This window comes from Ambystoma mexicanum, chromosome 6p (genome assembly GCF_040938575.1).
Source record: "Ambystoma mexicanum isolate Mex_15411 chromosome 6p, UKY_AmexF1_1, whole genome shotgun sequence".
Lineage (NCBI taxonomy): Eukaryota > Metazoa > Chordata > Amphibia > Caudata > Ambystomatidae > Ambystoma > Ambystoma mexicanum.
The window spans coordinates 1087991455-1088010980 of record NC_090935.1 but is presented as its reverse complement, the minus strand read 5'-3'; the positions used below and the strand labels follow the sequence as shown (position 1 = coordinate 1088010980).

General features: G+C 48.2%; 1 protein-coding gene across 13 annotated transcripts in view; it reads right to left on the bottom strand.

Moving 5' to 3' along the window:
• Positions 1–19526, bottom strand: part of CDC14B (cell division cycle 14B) — a 1298523-nt gene that overhangs the window by 444291 nt on the left and 834706 nt on the right. For all 13 annotated transcript variants that reach the window (XR_011280342.1, XR_011280341.1, XM_069625680.1 and 10 more), the window contains exons 7-8: positions 2331–2393; positions 1930–2017 (exon numbers count right to left, since the gene is read on the bottom strand). Coding sequence is in view for 11 of the 13 variants with exons in the window: in XM_069625680.1 (XP_069481781.1) it covers positions 1930–2017; positions 2331–2393 (151 nt within the window). In the remaining 2 variants the exon portion in view is untranslated. The remainder of the gene's footprint in view (positions 1–1929; positions 2018–2330; positions 2394–19526) is intronic.

Below are 19526 nucleotides of genomic sequence, written 5' to 3'. Positions count from 1 at the left end.
TGAATGGGAGAAACCTGTATAAACGGCGAGGCTTTTTGGCTTGGAAGGCATAGTCGACCACTGGATGAAGGAATCCGAAGAAGGACGACACCTGCTGCAACTCCTGGACAGTTGGTTTGCCCGGTGAAGCCCTGCTGCTACGTTGAAGCTCAGAATTCGCCTCGACTAGAGAAGCCCTGCAAGGACCACTTCTCCCTTTGAGTTGGTGGGACCAATCAACTCCAAAGTAAGCATGGCTCTACATCTTCAGAGCTGGCTGTACTTCCACTGCTGCTGGAACCAAAGTGCCAAGGAGAGGAACACCAGATTGTGTGCGTTGCTTTTAAGTCGGACCCGAGCACCAGGAAGATCCTCCGGACTTCCTTGAAGCAGGACAAACCAAGCCTGAGCCACCTCAACAGAGTGCTGGACCCCAGATGAGAGGAAAGTCCAGAGTGGTATCCGAGAACCACAGTGTTGCTATTTGCTGTCAGACGCGAGGAGCTGAAACACAGAAGGACCGATTAACTGAAGTTTGCCCATTGTTGCCGCTGACCTTCCCATTGCAGAGCAGGAGTCCCCAGACGTCCTCCCTCTTGTCCCCACGACTGAGACTCAGGAACAACAGGATCTGCAGAGCTGTACAGGAACAGAAGCCAGCGGGAACCATTTCTTCTTACCAGAGGTACTGTAAAGTCTAAGACAACTTACCTCTTGTTGTGTAGCCTTGCTTGTTCTCATAGCTTTGCGCCGCACAAGCCTCCCAGCTTGTGGCCCTTCAAGTGTTCTATTTTCTACAAACATTTCTAAAAACATTGTGTAATGGAGAATTCTCTGGAATGTGCTAATCCCCTCCACCTTAGAGACCCCCAGCAACTTTGCTGGATTTTGAGGACTTGATTTTTTTACCTGGAGAGAGTGAGACCCTTTTTCCCCCCACTCTCTCATGTATTTTTAACGTGATTTTGTACACTGTGTTTCTTTTGGTTGTGGAGTCTGACAAACTCCATAGGCATTATCTTTTACATTGTGGCACAAAGCACCTTCAGTGCAGTGACACAGGGAAGTCTTGGATTTCCCAAAGGTTTAACTACATTCTCTGGAATAAACTACTGTTTCCCAGAGCAGTAAAGTGAAATTGACGTTGCTTACATTTGTAACTTTCTAGACCCAGCACACACCATCTTACATTTGGGTGCTGGACGGTTACCTAGTATCCCCTTTTGTCTAGCTTCTCATGTAACATTTTTATGTTAGCCTTTCCTTACTGAATGGCTGGTGGCAGTGGTTTCGTTTTAACTACCATGGTGTGCATTTACCACGGGCTGCGTTCACAGCTGCAATAAATCACCCAACGGCTAAGTGTATTATAAGTATTACTTATTGCTCCCTTCTGAAGAAGTCTTATACAACTGGTTGTGAAATAAATTAATACTTTTTTTTATCAAGAAACCTTGAGTATAAGTGTTTATTTGAGGAACTGCTACAGTGAAACTCTGTCACAACATTTCTGCTCACATTGACCCCTCTTGAGATAAGCATGGCTGCTCAGCCACACTACCAACCTGTGTAGTTCAGACTTATGCCAAAGGTTGGTTCCCTATTGCCAGGAGGTCAAAGTTATTGCAGTGCACCCAAAGGGTACTGCATACAATCTTGCCTAACAATTAAATTATACAATTCAGGACCCTTTAAGGAATATAGCGCTGTGCACTCCAATCTTTGACAATTTGCATTTTCCCTTGGCTCAGGGTCCACGAGTACTAAAAGGAAAAATGGCAATCTGTGAAGACAAGCACCTGGAATTAATGCTTACCCCTTTTCTGTTCTCCAGAGTACTATCTGCATGTGGGTATGTGCATAATGCAGCGCGGGTGTGCAAACATGTTGACATGGAAAGCAACCTAATTAAGAGCATACGAGTAAAGTTTATCAATTTAGAACACATACCATTTTCAATTTTCGTTTTCGGATGAGGCCCAATGAATGCTAGAAATTTCTTTGGGACAATCCAGTTAAAGTCTCCATTTTCTGCTTTCTGGAAAAAAAGTAAAAAAATATCAGTGGCATGGCCTAAAGTTATTAGCAGAGGTGTACAAACTATTCTAGGGAGTACTTGTTACATTGGTGACACAGCTGTTATGTTATACTGCCACCGGAAACCCTTTATTCCACATAAACATCTTCTCTACATGCCTTATATCATACGTAGTTGAATAAATATGCAAAATGTAAAACCAACATTTCTCCTATTAAATAACCAAGACAAAATTGCCCAATTTGGCAAAGCATATTGAGAAGGTAAGAAAGGAAAAGCTAGGGAAGAGAAGAATGTTGACAAATGTACCTACCTCATAGTGCTCATATTCCTGCACATCGAATTCTGAGAAATTAAGGAAGTCATGCTGCACAGCCTGAAACAAGACAAAACACCTATTTTTTCAGACCTTATAAATAAAAGGCATTAGACAAAATGCTACTTGAACAAAAAAAGTCTTGTGCATTTTGAAACGTTGAGTTCACGCGAGACAGTCAGAATAGGGAAAAATATGCATGTCCTACTGGCTTTTAGGATACCCAATAGATCCATTTTGGATGTGCACCATGTCATCTACAAGCACTAGTCTTACATTACATTTAAATGCTATTGTTTTGCTTTTGCATTACTATGTAAATAGGAAGATGTCTAATTCAACAATCATTCACTAAACAGCTTACAGAAAGGTGACACTGGAAGTACCATTTAATGATTAAGGAAACTGCCAAATACGTGTACATAATAGAACTAGTCAATTAGTACTAATAATTTAGCCAAGGTTGCATCCACTGGGGTTCTGAAGCAGTTTTCAAGCTCATTAGCATTGCACAAAAGAAATTAAATAAATGTAACTGCTTCATCAATAATAAATAAAATGAACAAAATAGTATGTATGTCATGGATTTAAGTTTAAGTCTAGTAGTTACACACTTTGCAAGATCCCTTACGTTTTAGCCCAAGGACCACTTATTTTATTTTAAGTGTTCGATTCATGTGGATCTGGGTATTTGAAATCCTAACCTGTGGAGCGCGGCATGGTCTGGAGCTGAGACATGAAGGTGAGAGTCCCAAGAACGTGTTCGATCCCCAAAAATATATCCACAATCAAGAAAGAACAAATAACAGTGATTTACATAGCAAATGATGTAAATCAGGAAGTACTGTTGCCCCTTCGCCCAGAGCAGTAGAGGCAATCTAGAACAACCCTCACTGCCACCGTACACACCAGATCGCAATCTATGAGCACGGTGAAAATCTAGTAGATCAGCAGTTATGGGATTAAAGCAACAAAGGATACAACATCCCAAAAGGGAGCAGAAGCGGTGGGGGCTAATCAGTCTGCTGGCCAGTCTGGGGACTTGCCAGGAGAATTTGAACGGCTTGAGTCCCATGCAGGGGGAAAAAAAGCCAGACAGCATCTGCTCTGGTTGGCCGGACAAATCTGTTGGGCTGTTTGCTGATGAAGAGGCTCTCTGCCCAGACATCCCCATGTAATTCCACTGAGTCAGCATGACAATTTGGCTGTGGTGGCTGCTGGAATAGAACAGAATTACGGGCTCCTGAGCGCAAGAAACGGGCCAACACTCCCCCACTTATAACTGCTTCAATGAGAAGGATTGCCAGCTGGAGAGTAGCTGGAACAACTCTAAGGAGAGATAGGTAATCCTGCACCTTGCAGGGCCTTGATGCTGAAAATCAATGTTCAGAAAAAGCTACTGACTGTAGTGACCACTGTACGCCAAAGTCCCCTTTCCTCTCAACAGGGATAGGTCTGGACCATGTACACAGTAAAGTCCTTCAAATTCAGATGTGCATGCAGACAGCACATGTGCACATGGTGTGTCCTATGCACACACCGACTCCACCTCGTGACAACGTCCATCTTACCCTTATTACCTCTCTGCCTCGCCACAAGAGTCAGTCGGGTTAACTACATTTGCTAATCATCTAACAATTAACAATTCTCTCAAAAACCACATCTGTGGCATTTTCTCTGACCACCTGAGAATCAAGACCAACAAGAGGAGCTTTTCCCCGAAAGTCTGTATGATCCTGAGATGTATGAGACAATCCACTGGGCAGTAGAAGCTTTTAAAGCTGCTTTCGAAGTTTGACAACTGCTAAATGTCAAAAATAGATGGTTGGCATTTCTATAGGGATTTATTTTCAATCCATATACAATGTGTGAGATAAACAGACCAAGTGAATGGACACTTGAAGATTGAGTAGACTGAACAAACATGGACAGAAGTAAACTGTATATGGCCCAAAAGCATGCAAGGCCTGAATCTCATTGATTGACTAGCCTCTTCACAACTAAAAAGGCAACCGATGTTGCTGGAAGCCATAGGTTTGATTGGTCTGTGAGGCAGAGCCAACACCACCACATTCAGATTTCAACCCAGGCAAAGGGTTTGCAACAGCAGGAAAAGCAGTGCCAGCCCATCAAAATGCCTATTGATCACAGGGTTCAAAGTTAAGGATCCCAGTGGATCACAATTGCTGTAGGTTTCAACAGCTAAATAGATGCATCAGCCATCAGTCTGAATGTCAGACTCTGCCAAATGCCCACCCGATCTTGGCTAAGGTGGGACAACATTTGTTACAGACATTGGACACCGGGGCAGATATTTCGTAGTCACAAATTCAGCCCTCCAACTGACAAACAGGGACGCATTTGACATAGGAGAAAGTAAGCAGGACGCCAACTCGGTGGGGCTTCCTCTAACAAAGGAACCACAGTATAGTGTACCTAAGTGGATCAGAATCTATATCCAGGAAGTGAGAAATTACACATCACACCCTAAAAGAGTTTTGATAGTTAATCTGGTCTGTAACACTAAACGCAGTGCACTATCAACGGAACATTGAGAATCCACCACATTTAGTCTAAACCACTGCACAGATTATACCTATTCCAAAATAGTATTTGAAGGTTTACTCTAGGAGGTTTTCGATTCTTTAGATATACTGTACGTCTAATCCCAGCCTTGACAAGGGCCAGTACAAGGTCGAAACACATGGTGGCTTGTTGGCAAAATGTGCATATACTTGGTGGGGCGGTGTTGCGCTTGTTGCTGTATGGTGCACTGAGCGCGCGCTCTGCGGTCAGCTGAGGCCCAAAACACAGAAAAAGCACTAAATACAGGCCGATTTTTGCCCGAACCAGGAGGAGAGGTGTATGAATATGTGGACCGCCTGTGTATGAAAAATTGCGGAGGTTTGTGGTGGATCCAGAGATTCACTGTGTGTTGTGTCCGACTCAAGAGAGGTGCGCCACCAGAGCCCGCCGAGACGCATGGTAGAACCCAGCGCTCAACGTTCCGAAATCAGGAGTGACCCTGAATTGGACCGTCCCCACTACTATACCCCTGCCACAGGGACGAGACATGAGAGGCTCCGGACAACAGCTACCGAATTGAAGAGGGGAGGGGCTCGCTGCGGCCCCCTTGGAAAGCCGCGCTGGCGCTCCTGTGACAAGAACTGTCGAGCGCTAGTGGGCACAATAGCCTACTCAGCCGAGCCTCGGATGCTCCTGAACGAAGATCTCCATGACCATTGCTAAAAACAACTGAAGTTAGCAGCACCACAGACACGGTGAGAGCTGCAACGGAGACTCCAGGTAAGTCGCATCACGGTACGAGAGAGGTGCGCTGCACTAGGGGTTCGGGGGAAACCGCAAGATAGGGCTGGAGCGAGAATATCCTTCACCCGACACCAACTGGGCCCGTGGACCCTGTGCCCCCGCGACCCAGCCTTACCGCAAAGATAGCAAATATAACAGCAGCCGAACACATTGCAGTATAGAGTGTCCAGATTCCTGCCGAGTGCGAACTGCAATGCAATGGGTGTCAGCGGAGGGAACAAAGAGCAGCAGCATATTTGAAGCAGTCACTGCGATTCCCCTCGCTATAATTATAGACGCCCTCTCGACTGCAATACCAGGGGCCCGAACAGCAACGTTTCGAACGGCTAACCTTGCAGTGCATAGCAAGATTACAGAAAGTGGGTGGGCAGAAATAAGGGACACAGAGGTGTGATACAATCAGGCAGCCCCCACACGGACTGCATTCGAACTAGGCCTACAACACTACCGACATACCTCTGCCCCCGGAAGTACTGAGAAACCGAATTACATGAGGTCGGAAAATAAAGACGCCCAGGAGGACGCACTCCGGACACAACATATGGCGCAACACAGTCCAAAGCATGATAACATTATACAGCACTAGGCCAGTGCACTGTCCTGTTGACCAGCACCACAGGCCAGGACAAACACCCCACTAACAGTGGCGGACAAGTTACATTATTAGGGAAGTCACAGACGAACAAGGCACAATAGAAACACAGTGGGATATATTTACCCACTCAGCAGTACTCCCATCCATAACCAAGCTGCACTTCAGCAGAAGCAGCAAAATGGCTGCACTGGCTCCTGTGCGCACCACTGCCTCACACCAAAACTGTGTTTTGCAGCTACCATCTTGCCAAGCACATATTGGGCAGGATGGAACCAGGGGGCACACTGAGAAAGCCTGCCAGTGTGTTCTTACATGTACAAAAGAAGGGGAGTGAAAAAGCAGCGCTGCTTTGCTGCAAGCCCAAAGTTCCCAGTTGAAAAAGGGAAATATTTACATTTAAAAATGATGCCGCGCTGATGCTCTTTTCCTCTGTTCCTTATCACACTATTTTTATTAACGAGACCTTGCCATGCTCATACACATTCACATTGTACTCCAGCAGACAAGAGCAGTATCCTTGAATGACAGGCTGTTGTTCAGATCTGAAGAAATCAAAAGAAGCTTTCCTTCAGCTACACAAGGAAACGCTTTACTTTTGGGCTACAAAATGGCAAGGATCAATGCGTCAAAGGCACTGGCTCTCTGGGCCCATGTCAATTTCAGTGCATCTATATTTAAACAAATTGCTTCATACAAGAAACCAACTCTGGCTACAGAACAATGTGGGAATTCAGAGGGAAGGGAAAAACTGAATTTACAAGGAAAATGTCAGCAGTCACCACATGTTTAAATGTACTTTTGAAAATAAAGAAAAATACTGGTTTAAAAGTGTATGTTGGATAAGGCCCTGCCCTTATATACCAATGTGAAGGGGTTTTGTTCTGTGAAATATAGATGGGAGATCTTATTCAACAGGCTTTATTCTATGTATAACACAAATACAGAAAATAAGGAATTAAATTGCATTGGCTACCTGTCGGAAATCAGCTCCAAACAGGTTTCTGCTTAGGGGGTTGCCAGCAACAGAAGGCCCCTGTCATGATCTCTGCTTCCAAAAGGTCAGGACTTACCCAACTCCCTTGGAAGCAGACCCATAACCCAGGTTCCGAGTGCCAAACAGTCCCAATTGGGACCTTTTGGACCCTGTCCTGGCGCCAGTGGCACCAGGCTCATAAATATGCCCAGTCCCAGCGCTGGAAGCGCCGGGCTCATAATGCTTGGGTGGACTTACCTGCAGCAGACCATGCTGCTTACTTGCCTGCCAGTTGAGCCTCTAATCCTCTTCTGCTTGGGACTACTTTTCCTGTTGGGTGGGGCAGGAGCCACTCCCTAGGTTCAGAACACTGGAACTCTTCTGGAAAGCAGGAACTCTTTTCTTACCTAGGCGAGGCTGTGGAAGGAGACACCTAAGCACTACAGGAGGCTATTTAAACCACACCCGATGGATGAATCTTGCTTTGCGTTATTCTGCATCCTCTGCAGCAGAACGCTCATCGTGTCTTCTGCATCTGATCCTGGGCCTAAGGGAAAAAGGCTTATCATCCTGAATCCAGTCTTCAGCAACACCTATAAAGACAAGAAAGAACAGGTTAGCATTACGGTCTTCAGTGACAGCGCTTCTCTTACCTGGTCCATCGGCTGTCACCAACGCCTCGCGCTGCATTCCGGCATCTGAAAGACAAAAGCTTACCAACTCTTCGCACGCTCTGGAGGCCTTCGGCGCTGCATCCCGCATCTGAAAGACAAAAGAAGGTGCGTTTAAAGACATTGGGTAACTTTATTACTCACGTGCCATTACTCCTTCCCACGCCGAACCCAGTGGGTATTCCGGCACCCTTCAGCAGCTCCGAACTTGTACCTGCAAGATAAAAGGACAGTTAGTGCGCATCGTGAAGCAGGCAACAAGCGCTTACTTACGTGCTTCCAGGCGCTTCTATTCCTCACACGGGTTCCATCCTCAAATCACTTCAGCCCGTCATCCGCCATCGCCGGAACCCTGCAAAACAAGAGACCTCATTACAAAAGACTTTTAAAGACATTTGAAATACTCGGAACTTACCGTTCGTGCAGTAAACGACGGACAGCAGTCCTCTGAGGTCAAGAGGCCTGCACCCTTATCCAGTGAAGAAACTGGTTACGGCACCCTGCCCCGAGGCAGATGGAGAGCTCGGCGTTCACTTACCTAAGGTGAGAGCGTTAACCTTTGGGGTTCTACAGGAGAAGAAAAGGGGAAGAAGAGAGAGACACCCAATAACCCCAGTTCATTAATCCCATATTTTCTATCTGCAGACATCTTACTCTTCGAGTCAGACATACAGTGCACAGAGGTCCAGCCCAAAGAGCCAACCGTGTGTTACACATACCCTTTGAAGATACCGTATTCGCCCAGTGAAGACCGGCGCCTCTGCGGGAATCAGGTGAGCGTTACAGCCCCTCAAAGTAGATGCTAGAACACACAAGTGATAATTGCTACCTTGGCAGACTTTTGTCTGGGCTGAGGCCTCTTGCAATGGAACTTCTGGGACACCAACCTGTGAGGTGGAGGGGGCCATAAACAGTCAAACTGGGAAACCCCCTCCCCACATTGTGCTGAATTTTAATTTAAGACGCTGTAGCCTTTACTGCCACCTTGGTAACTTGGTAACAGAAATGGCAGAAAATTGGGTATTCCGAGGAAAGAGTACATGATGCCAATGTAAAAATCAGTACGGATATGCCTAATGATAATCCTTACACACATATAAAGTTATAGAATTTTAGGCCAAATATTTCACACTAAAAATGACACAAAATTATCAGAAGGGCGAAACAATGTCTCACAAACTGGAGAGTTGGACTGGTATGTTCTGCATAAAATATGTAACCTACTTATGTCATTTGTTAAAACGCCCTAACTGTACAAATGTGCCATTTATGGCAAAACTGGATTTGAGCTAAAGTAACTGTGGGAGATTCTGGACATTGTAAAACTCACATCATAAATCTGACATCATGCCCTTGAAACCCAACCAGCTGAGAGGAAGTCGGTAACTACCACCCCTGACCAATCCAGTTGTTTAGAGGCGTGCTTAGCTAAGCCTGCCCTACCATATAATTCTATGATGTCACCATGCTTTATACAAAGGGTGGCTGACAGAACTCTGGACACACACTCTTTCCTGAATTTCCTGTGCCTGTGTTCCTGATCTTCTACATTCATCTGGCCAGATTCCAGATCCCACTGCAAAGCCAAAGCATTGCTGACCATCCCAGCAAGGCCGCAATCCAGAAATCCCACTAAAAATCCCAATAACTAACGGGAAAAGCTGTGGTATTCGTTTGGGAAGCATCCTGAGACCAGCCTGGCTTTTTGCCCACTAACTGCATACCCGCTGCAACCCTGGCATCCAGTTGTCCTGATTATCCGGTGAGCAGACAGGCCCAGCTGTTTGGCTAGGAGAGTCTGCCGCTACCTGGTGACCCGAGTTCTGGAGTCCAGAACCCGGTTGACTGTTCCTAATCCCAAATCTAAGAGCGGACTGTGAGTATTTCCCATCCCATAACACATAGTGTACCCCATCTTGACTTTTGTCATTGTGCCACTCTCTAAGCATCCCTATCCATACCCTGATAACTTGGATAGACTGTTCGAATTTTCTGTGCACCCTGTTCTTGTTTCCAAGTGTGAGTGCAATTATTTCCTTAATTTCATGTTGTAACTCATTAGTAATATTTGGAGTCATTTAAATTAATTCCCACATAGATCCAAACACGGCGGGAAAATGTTGACGTTGCGAATCAATCTATGAACGAACCGTGGCTTTCTTTAACAATATAGTCTAAATAATTTAGTTTAAGTAAAATTAGCCTTTCATTTTAAAACATTCTCTTTTGAACTGCTTTATTTTCCTAAAAACAAACGGTCTACCTTCCAAATCTCTCTCAATTCACCAGCTACAGCCCTCCTTTCACTTCTGTATTGTCCCTGTGCAGTGCCCCTATCACCCTGGTAAAACAACGCATTCCGATTCAGTGTTTTTCACCTGTTTAAAAAAAAAAATACGTTTTGGCATTTAAAATTGCAAACTAGAAATCATGCAACTTTTCCATGTGTGAATTCGGCTGCACTGGGTTTTCTATTTTAACTTGCTTTGTGATCTATATGCTTTTGTGATACTTTGTCTGATGGTTGTTAGTGATATAACATCCCCGATACTGTGATAAACATATGCATATAATTATTTAAACACACATATAATTATTTTTCAAAATCCGAGTGTCATTTTAGGCCATTGCAAAGGGTTTAAAATTCCCGACTACCTGCTGCTTCTTTCTATCCACTCAGAATTCGATTTGTGGGTTGAGGGAACATTGCAGGGGGAAACCTTACCTTGGGTGCTATCGATCCTAATTCAAAAAGTGTGCCTATTCACTTGTGCTTGGGGTATGTTCTACTAGAAGGTTAACCAAGTGCATTGCTTCCAATTCCATTGTCATTAACAACCCACCCAAATTTTGTGAATTTTAAAAATAAACATTGTATTTTCACCAAACGGCCTGGTTCATGGTCTATTGTGGACCGGGGTATTTGTAAAAGGGGGTGTGAGACGGGTCGGGAACTGGTTCAGTTTGAATTCGTTGAAATTAAAGAAAAAGCATTCCTATTGAGCACCACCTTATGTGATGCTGTACCCAGCCAGACTGCGGCTGCAGTATAACAACAAAACATATTGTTTCACCTTCCCAGAAGGCGGGTGCTGGAATTATTGAGACAAACATTCCGGCACCCGCCAAGCAGAAACCAGGAGAGGCGACGGACAACACGAGCATATCACCACACGGGCAGAAAGGGTGAAGGGGACGATTTAGAACCAACAACACAGGACCAATGAAAACAAGGCTACTTTTGTAAATCGGCAACAATTGTATCACATCCCAGGGTGGAAACGATCACGCTGCTTACTGCCTCAGTCTATGATGTGTTCTAGTAACGTAAAAGACTCAGGCGAACTTTGGGTAGGAAAGTTACGGTTCCGGCCTCGGCTGTCACAGGAGCAGCCCACAAATGCGAGTGCAAGAGTTTGTTAACAGTGGTAAAAAGGGGGAGGGGGACGATGGGTAAGGGAAGATGCATAGTTGAAGTTCGGGGAACTATGAGGGTGGGGGAGGGGACGGAAACATTGTTCTAAGGGTTAAAGTAAAAAAGGCACAGGCAAAAATTGTTTTGAAACACAAGGGACTAACGGGACAAACTGCTACAACAGCATGGCATGGAAGTAACACAGAGCATGGCTGAGAAAACCCCTGCAGAGAATTGCATTCCTCCAAGAGACACACTTGTTAGGTCATCAAGCCGAGAGGCTTACGCTGGGATGGGCTGACCAACGCCACTACACTTCATACTCCAGCAGAGCTCGAGGGGTGATGACACACTGGATAGTAGGCAGCACAAATACACCACACATAACTAGTGAACAACACGCCGAGACTGCAACTAACTTCCTGCACAAAGCAGCTGAAGTGAACACCAGGAAAGATAATACTACTAACCCAGCACTGGTAACTTGCAGCGATTGGACCAGATGGCAAAGCGACCCAGACACAAGGTATTATACAACCCAAACATGACATTGTGGAACGCTCCCCATCTCCCCCCGACACAGGATAAGACACTTTCCGAACGATGGAAAGCAAGAGGAGTAAATTGCTTCGGGGACTTGTTCCCGGATAAACATTATATCAGCTGGGAGGAGATAAAAGACGACTATAGGGGATAGCACCTTACAGAAGAACAAGTTACTTTCTTACCTGGTAACGTTCTTTCGATGGGATGGTCTGACGACGTATTCCATATCTATGATATCTATGACAGGTAATGTCCACAGCTGTGCTGCTTCGGAAAATCTTTGGCGTCTGCGTCCTGTGTCGATGACGTTGATGCGCCGTCCCCGAGGACCTCTTCCGACGGCCGACGTCACCCGATGTGATAAGTAGGACGCACGACGCCCATAGCCTCAGTTATAGTTTTTTCCCCAGAACGTGTGCCACTAGTTTTCTGCCAGTCAGACACACAAGGCCTTGCGGAACGCAAGCTGCAATCGCAAAAGAAATTCTGCAGCGGGGAAGGCAGGGAGGGAGCGATATGGAATACGTTGTCGGACCATCCCATCGAAAGAACGTTACCAGGTAAGAAAGTAACTTGTTCTTCGAGGGGATTGGGTCCTCCGACGTATTCCATATCTATGACAGACTTCCAAAGCAGTACCAAGCAAGGAGGTGGGAAAGAATTTAGAACACAAATTTAGCATGCCCAATCAAATTGCGGAATAGAGGACTGCCTTGCCAAAGGCCAGATCCTGCCCTCTGATGGAATCGAGGGAGTAGTGACGTACAAAAGTATGTACTGAAGCCCAGGTGGCTGCATCACAGATGTGACGAATAGGAACTCCCCTCTGCAGGACAGTAGACGCAGCCACTCCCCTGGTAGAATGGGCCCGCAAGGCAGCCGGAGGATCCTTACCCGCCAAGCGGTAACACTCGGAGATAGCTAAAATAATCCAACGAGACAGTCTGTTTCGTCACAGCTTGTCCCAAACGCTTTCCAGCGTAACCAACGAAAAGTTGATCGTCCACTCTGACCCGGGACATGCGCGAAATATAAAAGCTCAACGCTCTCCTAGGATAAAGCCTAAGGAGCCTCTCCTCTTCCTTACCAGGATGTGGAGGAGGATAGAACGCCGGAAGAACAACCTTCTGGCTCAAATGAAAGTCCGACACCACCTTTGGAAGAAAGGAAGGACAAACTCTAAGGATAACCCTGTCCTTATGAAACACTGTGAAGGGTGGCTTAACTGAAAGTGCCTGCAACTCACTCACTCTGCGAGCGGAAGTAACCGCAACCAAATACACAGTTTTCAGAGTTAACAGCCTCAAAGGACAAGAATGTAAAGGCTCAAACGGAGCACCCATAAGAAACTTAAGAACAAGGTTCAAATCCCAACCGGGCACCAGAAAAGGTGACGGAGGGAACACATTAGTGAGCCCTTTCAAAAACTGCGAAATTAAAGGAATCTTAAAATAGGACACACTTAAGACGAGTGCTTAAATATGGACAGCGCCGCCAGGTAACCTTTAATTGTCCCCACTTGCAAGCCCCTGTGGGCCAAAGAAAGCAAAAAAGACAGAACCATGGGAATGTCACATTCAAAAGGATCCACATTCTTAACTCTGCACCAGTCACAGAACTTTCTCCAACGGCAACGGTACAGAGACTTAGTTGCCGGCCGCCTGGCCGAGAGCAACACCTCCATCAAGTCTTCAGGGAGGTCCCAATCCTTATACCTCAACCTTTCAGAAGCCAAGCGTGAAGGTTGAGGGATCTGACCTCTGGATGGAGAACCTGACCCCCCTCCCGTGAGAGCAGATCGTCTCGGTAGGGAAGACAACGTGGAGGGCAGATGGACAAGTCGAGAAGGTCCGGGTACCACGTCCTATGGGCCCACGCCGGAGCAGTGAGGATCATCCAGGAACAAAACCTCTGTAACCTCCGCAGTACTTGCGGGATGACGGGGACTGGAGGAAACGCGTACAGCAGTGGGAATGACCATTCCACCACGAACGCGTCTCCTAAGGCTCCTTTTGGAGGAAATTCCCGCAAGCAAAACCTTTCGCACTTCCGGTTGACACTGGAGGCGAAGAGATCCACATGAGGGGGTCCCCCAAAGGGCAAAGATCTCCAGGAGAATCTCCTGAGCCAGCTCCCACTCGTGAGAGATCGTGCTCTGCCTGCTCAGAGCGTCTGCCGTCTCGCCGTCGTCTCCGGCCAGATGAACAGCCGAGATCGAAACTTCCTGCTGGATGGCCCAGAACTCGAGCTGCATCGCCTCCCTGCACAGCGGAAGTGACCCTGCCCCCCCCTTTTTGTTGAGGTAGTGCATGGCCACCGTGTTGTCCATTAGAATCCGGACACTCTTTCCACGCACAGTCAGCAGAAAAGCCTTCAGGGCTAGCCTGACGGCCCTCAGCTCCAACAGATTGATATGGAGTCTGGACTCCGCAGAGACCAACGACCGCTGACTGTCAACTCGTTGGCATGAGCTCCCCATCCTGTGAGGGATGCGTCCGTCACGATCGTCACCTCCGGCCAGGTCAGCCAAAATGGGGCCCCCTTCATCAGATTGCCTTCGACGGCCCACCACAGAAGGTCCTGGGCGACCGAGGGCGGCACCTGAACAGGGTCCGACAGCCTGCCGGAGGACTGAGACCACTGGAGCTTGAGTGCTCACTGCAAAGATCTCATCCGCAGACGAGCCTCTGGGACCAGAAAAATGCAGGATGCCATGAGGCCGAGCAGTCTCAAGAACTTGGACGCTGGGAGATCCTGGGCAAACTGAAACTTGTTCACCATCTGCTGAATGTGAAGAGCCCTCACCTGGGGAGGAAAACACTGCCCCAGGGATGTGTCGGACTGGAGCCGCTGCGTTGGTGTCAAATGGGACTTTTTTAAATTGAGGGAGAAGCCCAGCCTGTGAAGGGAGTGGCAGGTGACGGACAGATGATCCAGGACTTGCTCGGGAGAGCTCCCCCTGATCAACCAATCGTCCAGGTAGGGGTAGACGTGAATCCCCCCTTTCCTGAGATGCGCTGCCACCACCACCATGAGCTTGGTGAAAACCCTCAGGGCGGAGGTCAAACCGAACGGCAGGACCCGAAACTGAAAGTGCGAGTCGCCAACGGCAAACCTCAGGTACTTCTTGTGCCTGGGATGAATCGGCACATGGAAGTAAGCATCCTTGAGGTCGAGAGACACCAAACAGTCCAGAAGTTGAAGGGCCTGGAGGACTTGAGAAAGAGTAACCATCTTGAACTTGTCCTTCCTGAATAGTTTGTTCAAACCGTGCAAGTCCATGATGGGTCTCAATCCCCCGTCTTTCTTTGAAATCAAAAAATAAGGAGAATACCATCCCTTGTTCCTCTCCGCTACAGGCACCAGTTCTATGGCGCCTTTCTCCAGCAGGGCTTGAATTTCCTGCGCAAGGAGCGGATCCGGACTCTTCAAAGAGAGGTTCGCAGGTGGATTGTCGTGAGGCCTCTGCCGAAAAGGAAGTCGGTAGCCGTGGGTTATGATCTCCAGAACCCACACATCCAAAGTAATGGCTTGCCACTCTACAAGATGCTGCGCCAGCCTTCCCCCAACCGGCGAACCATGGGACCTGGCCTCATGACTGAGTGGTAGCGGCTGCGGCGTTGCCTGAGGGCAAAGAGGCAACTGCCCGAGCGGCCTTGGCACCTCGAGTACCTTTGTTTCCACCTCTGGCACTCTTATGATGGCCTCTTTGATTGCTAGCTCCCCTCGCTTTACTGAAGGACGAGTAATAGCGAAAGGAACCTCCCCTCCATTGCTGTCCCTTAGGACGAAAAGGCGGAGGTTGGTGAACTGCACCGCCCAACGACTTTGCTGCAGCTTTGGAGGTCTGCAACCTCTCAAGGCTCTCGTCAGCCTTGCTGCCAAAAAGGTTTTCACCGTCAAAGGGCATGTTGAGGAGCCAGGACTGCACATCAGGAGCAAACCCAGACTTCCGCAACCACACAAACCTGCGCATTACGGTGCTCGCCGCCATGGACTGGCTGACACAATCTGCCATGTCCAAACCCGACTGAACGGCCTCACACATAGCATCCTTGCCATCTTGAACCATAGCAAGGAAACCATTCCGTTCGTCCCCTTCGGGAATATGTTCAGCCGCTAATACAACACAGTTCCACAGAGTGTGTGTGAAACGAGACAAGGCACATATGGAGTTGGCCGCCTGAAGCGCCATACCCCCTGAAGAAAGCACTTTCTCCGCCCAGCCGTCAAAACGTTTGTCGTCCCTATCCGGAGGGATGGTAGGATACGACGCCTGCTTTGCCGGGGCCGTACCCGCCTGCACCACCAAACTCTCCGGAGTGGGATGCCTGGACAAGTAGCAGGGGTCGCTACTGGCTGGACGGTATTTTCGCGACAAAGACTTGCCCACTGCCGGGAGACTCTCCGGAGCAGTCCAAGCCACCGCCACCCTTCTCGGCAGAGCCATATGAAACGGCAAAACCGGGTCAGTGGGGGGACGAAGATCAAGGATGTCCGTGAGATCATCCTGAACGAACTCCCCTGGGCGAGCTGACCAACCCAAGTACTCGGTGACCCGAGACATAAGGTGCTGATATGAAGAATCGGCATGAGTGCCAGGCTCCGGCCTACAAAACTCCACCGAAGGGGAGGTGTCCAGTCCACTGGCATCATGCAGCGACTGCCTCAGGTCATCAAACTGACTATGGCTCGAGATAAGCTCATCTGGAACTGTAACCGGAACCAAGCCATCAACAGAGCCTTCATCACCCTCTGAAATGTACTCCAGGCAGGGAGAGGAAGGCCAAAGCAGTGCCTGACCTTAGCCAGAGCCTTTCTAGGGGCGAACCCTGTGCCACAGGGCCCCTCCAACACCACCGCCTCGAAAGGCGTCGAGGGCGCCGAACGAGTCGGCGTCGACAGAAAAGGCGTTGACGTCAGCTGCAGCGCCGCCAGCATCGAAACAGGCCTCAAAGCCGGAGCTCCGAGCGCGTCTCTCGACGACCTAGGCGCCGACAGCGTCGACGACCCCCTCGGAGGCAGAGCCTCGAGAGAAATCGTCAACGACCTCGGCGCCACGGGCGTCGACGTCTTCTTCGAAGACGGCACAGGATCACGCGGTCTCGAGCGCATCGAGGACCGGGACCTGGAACCACCATGGCGAGAACGGCTACCCTTGTCCGAGCGGGACCTCTCCCGCGAGCCATGCCGACCACCCGCGGCGTACGAGCGGTGTCACTCGACCGGTGCCGACCGACCCCACTCGGAGGTGCGGACGGACCGGTGCCCTGCGATTCAAGAATCGCTAGCATCTGTTTCCCGAAGGAAGCCCATTCCTCCGGTGTCGCTTGCCTGGAGGGATAAGCGACCCGCCGACGGGCGGATTCCTCTGACGATTACAGGGAAGGCAACCGATGCCAGCGTTTCCGGGAATGCCTCGAAGAGGCGGAGGAGTGGCGAGACCGACTCCTGGAAGGAGACCCACTGGACTTCCGACGATGAGGCGGAGAGTCGCCCCTCGAGTCATCAGTCGAAAGCCCCGCAGACCTCGACTTCCGGGGCTTAGACACCCGACCTACCGACAGCTTCTTCTTGCATTCCCGCAAGGCCTTTGCCGTGAGCGACTGGCAGTCGACACATTCGTCCGTATCGTGGGCCTCTCCGAGGCACCAGAGGCAGGCGTCGTCCGAGTCCGTGACCGACATCTTGGACCCACAGTCCCTGCATTTCTTGAAGCCCGGACGCGGGGTTGAACACGAAGTAGACATCGCCACGAACAGGTCTTCACAAAAAACCAAACAGGTTCAACGAACCGAGAATTGAAAACAGCAAACTCCAAAGAGTCGAGTCGTACCAAGATTCACGAAGCGAACATGTTCGCGGAAAAATCGGAACTGAGGCTATGGCCGTCGTCCGTCCTACTTATCACATCGAGTGACGTCGGCCGTCGGAGGTCGTCCTCGGGGATGGCGCATCGACGTCATCATCACAGGACGCAGACGCCAAAGATTTTCCGAAGCAGCACAGCTGTGGACATTACCCGTCATAGATATCATAGATATGGAATACGTCGGAGGACCCAATCCCCTCGAAACTACAGTACTAGAGATTACGGTCTGCCATGGTAAACTAATGGGAGGTATTCCCCAAAGAACCGCAACCACATGCGGGACTAGGATACATACTCACCGCAAATGTAATCAAGACATCTGCCTCCACATTGTACAAAACCATCCAGGGTAGCACCCACCTCAAATGCTGGGGGGAAAAGGAAAAACGATCTAGGACACGCCTTCATGGACACGTACTGGGTACAACTCTGCAGTTTGACGAAGACCATATCTTGCAATTCAGGGTATCGCCTGATACTTTACAAGATACTGAATAGAACACACTACACCCCGGCCAGGCTCAAGGGCATATATCCAACGGCAGATGGGAAGTGCCCAAGATGCATAAGTGAAGACGCAGATATATTGGGCATTGTACAAAATTACCTACTCCCAAAAGTTCGACCCCAATTTTCTGTATATATATATGTGGGGGCGTAAAGTGAATAAAAAATGTATAGGGGTAATGTATAGGGGTAAGGTGGGGGTGTGTGGAGGTCTCCACCCAAATAAATTGGGGGTAAAAAAAACTGACTTTGGGAGTCGAACCTTTCGGTTCGTTAAAATCACATAGATACGATGTATTGCACATGCTATGGGAGTGTTCTTGTTTGACTGAATACTGGGCAGACGTGTGTTGTGCGCTAGATAAGATGTCTGACCAACCCACTGAATGGGAACCTGGTGTGTGCCTTTTGGGAATGGTATGCAAGATGAACCCTACTTGGCGCAAGTTGCTCAATCTCAGTCGATTACTGGCCAAACGGGTAATTTTAATACGATGGAAAAATAAAGATCCCCCTAAGAAGAGTGATTGGGAAAATGATATGATGTAGGCAAATGACTGGGAAGAAACATATGCCGGCCTGTTACCCGTTAATAACTGCCCTAGGGAAATACGGGGCAGATACAGACAACACCTCGCTGATAATAGTGGAGAAGAAGTAGCCCCCGACGAAACGCAAGTTTAATTGTAGAAGTGTTCCCAACATGTAAAACTATTTTCAAAAGCTATGACACTAATGTTGATGAAACAATTATGTAAACTGTGCAAGTTAAAATAAAAAAAGTAAAAAAATAAATATTTGCATATACTTTGGTTTATGAGCTTTGTGAATGGCAATTGACTCATTTACAGTGGTAATACTCTGGTATATAAACCATGCGATATGGAACAAGTTACTTACCTGCAACTGTTTTTCTCCAGCATGGGTCTGGCATGGATTCACATGCTCATGAATATTCCCTGTCGTCAGGCTGGGAATCTTCGGTAAAGAAAAAATCAGTATCAATTTCGTTTCTGATCTGTCTTTCTTAGTAGTAACCAATCACTGATCTCTGGGTCATACTGGCCCCAGCCAATGACTGCCCTCTCCCTAAGCCCCGCCTCTGGCAGCCATCCTCAGATTTGGTAGCACGCAAAGTGGCAGTATGACCACGTGAAGAGCCGCAGAGGGGTAGGTGGGAGGGTTCGCATGTAAATCCATGCCAGACCCATGCTGGAGAACAACAGTACAGGTAAGTAACTGGTTCTTTCTCCAGTATGGGGTCTGGCATGGATTCACATGCTT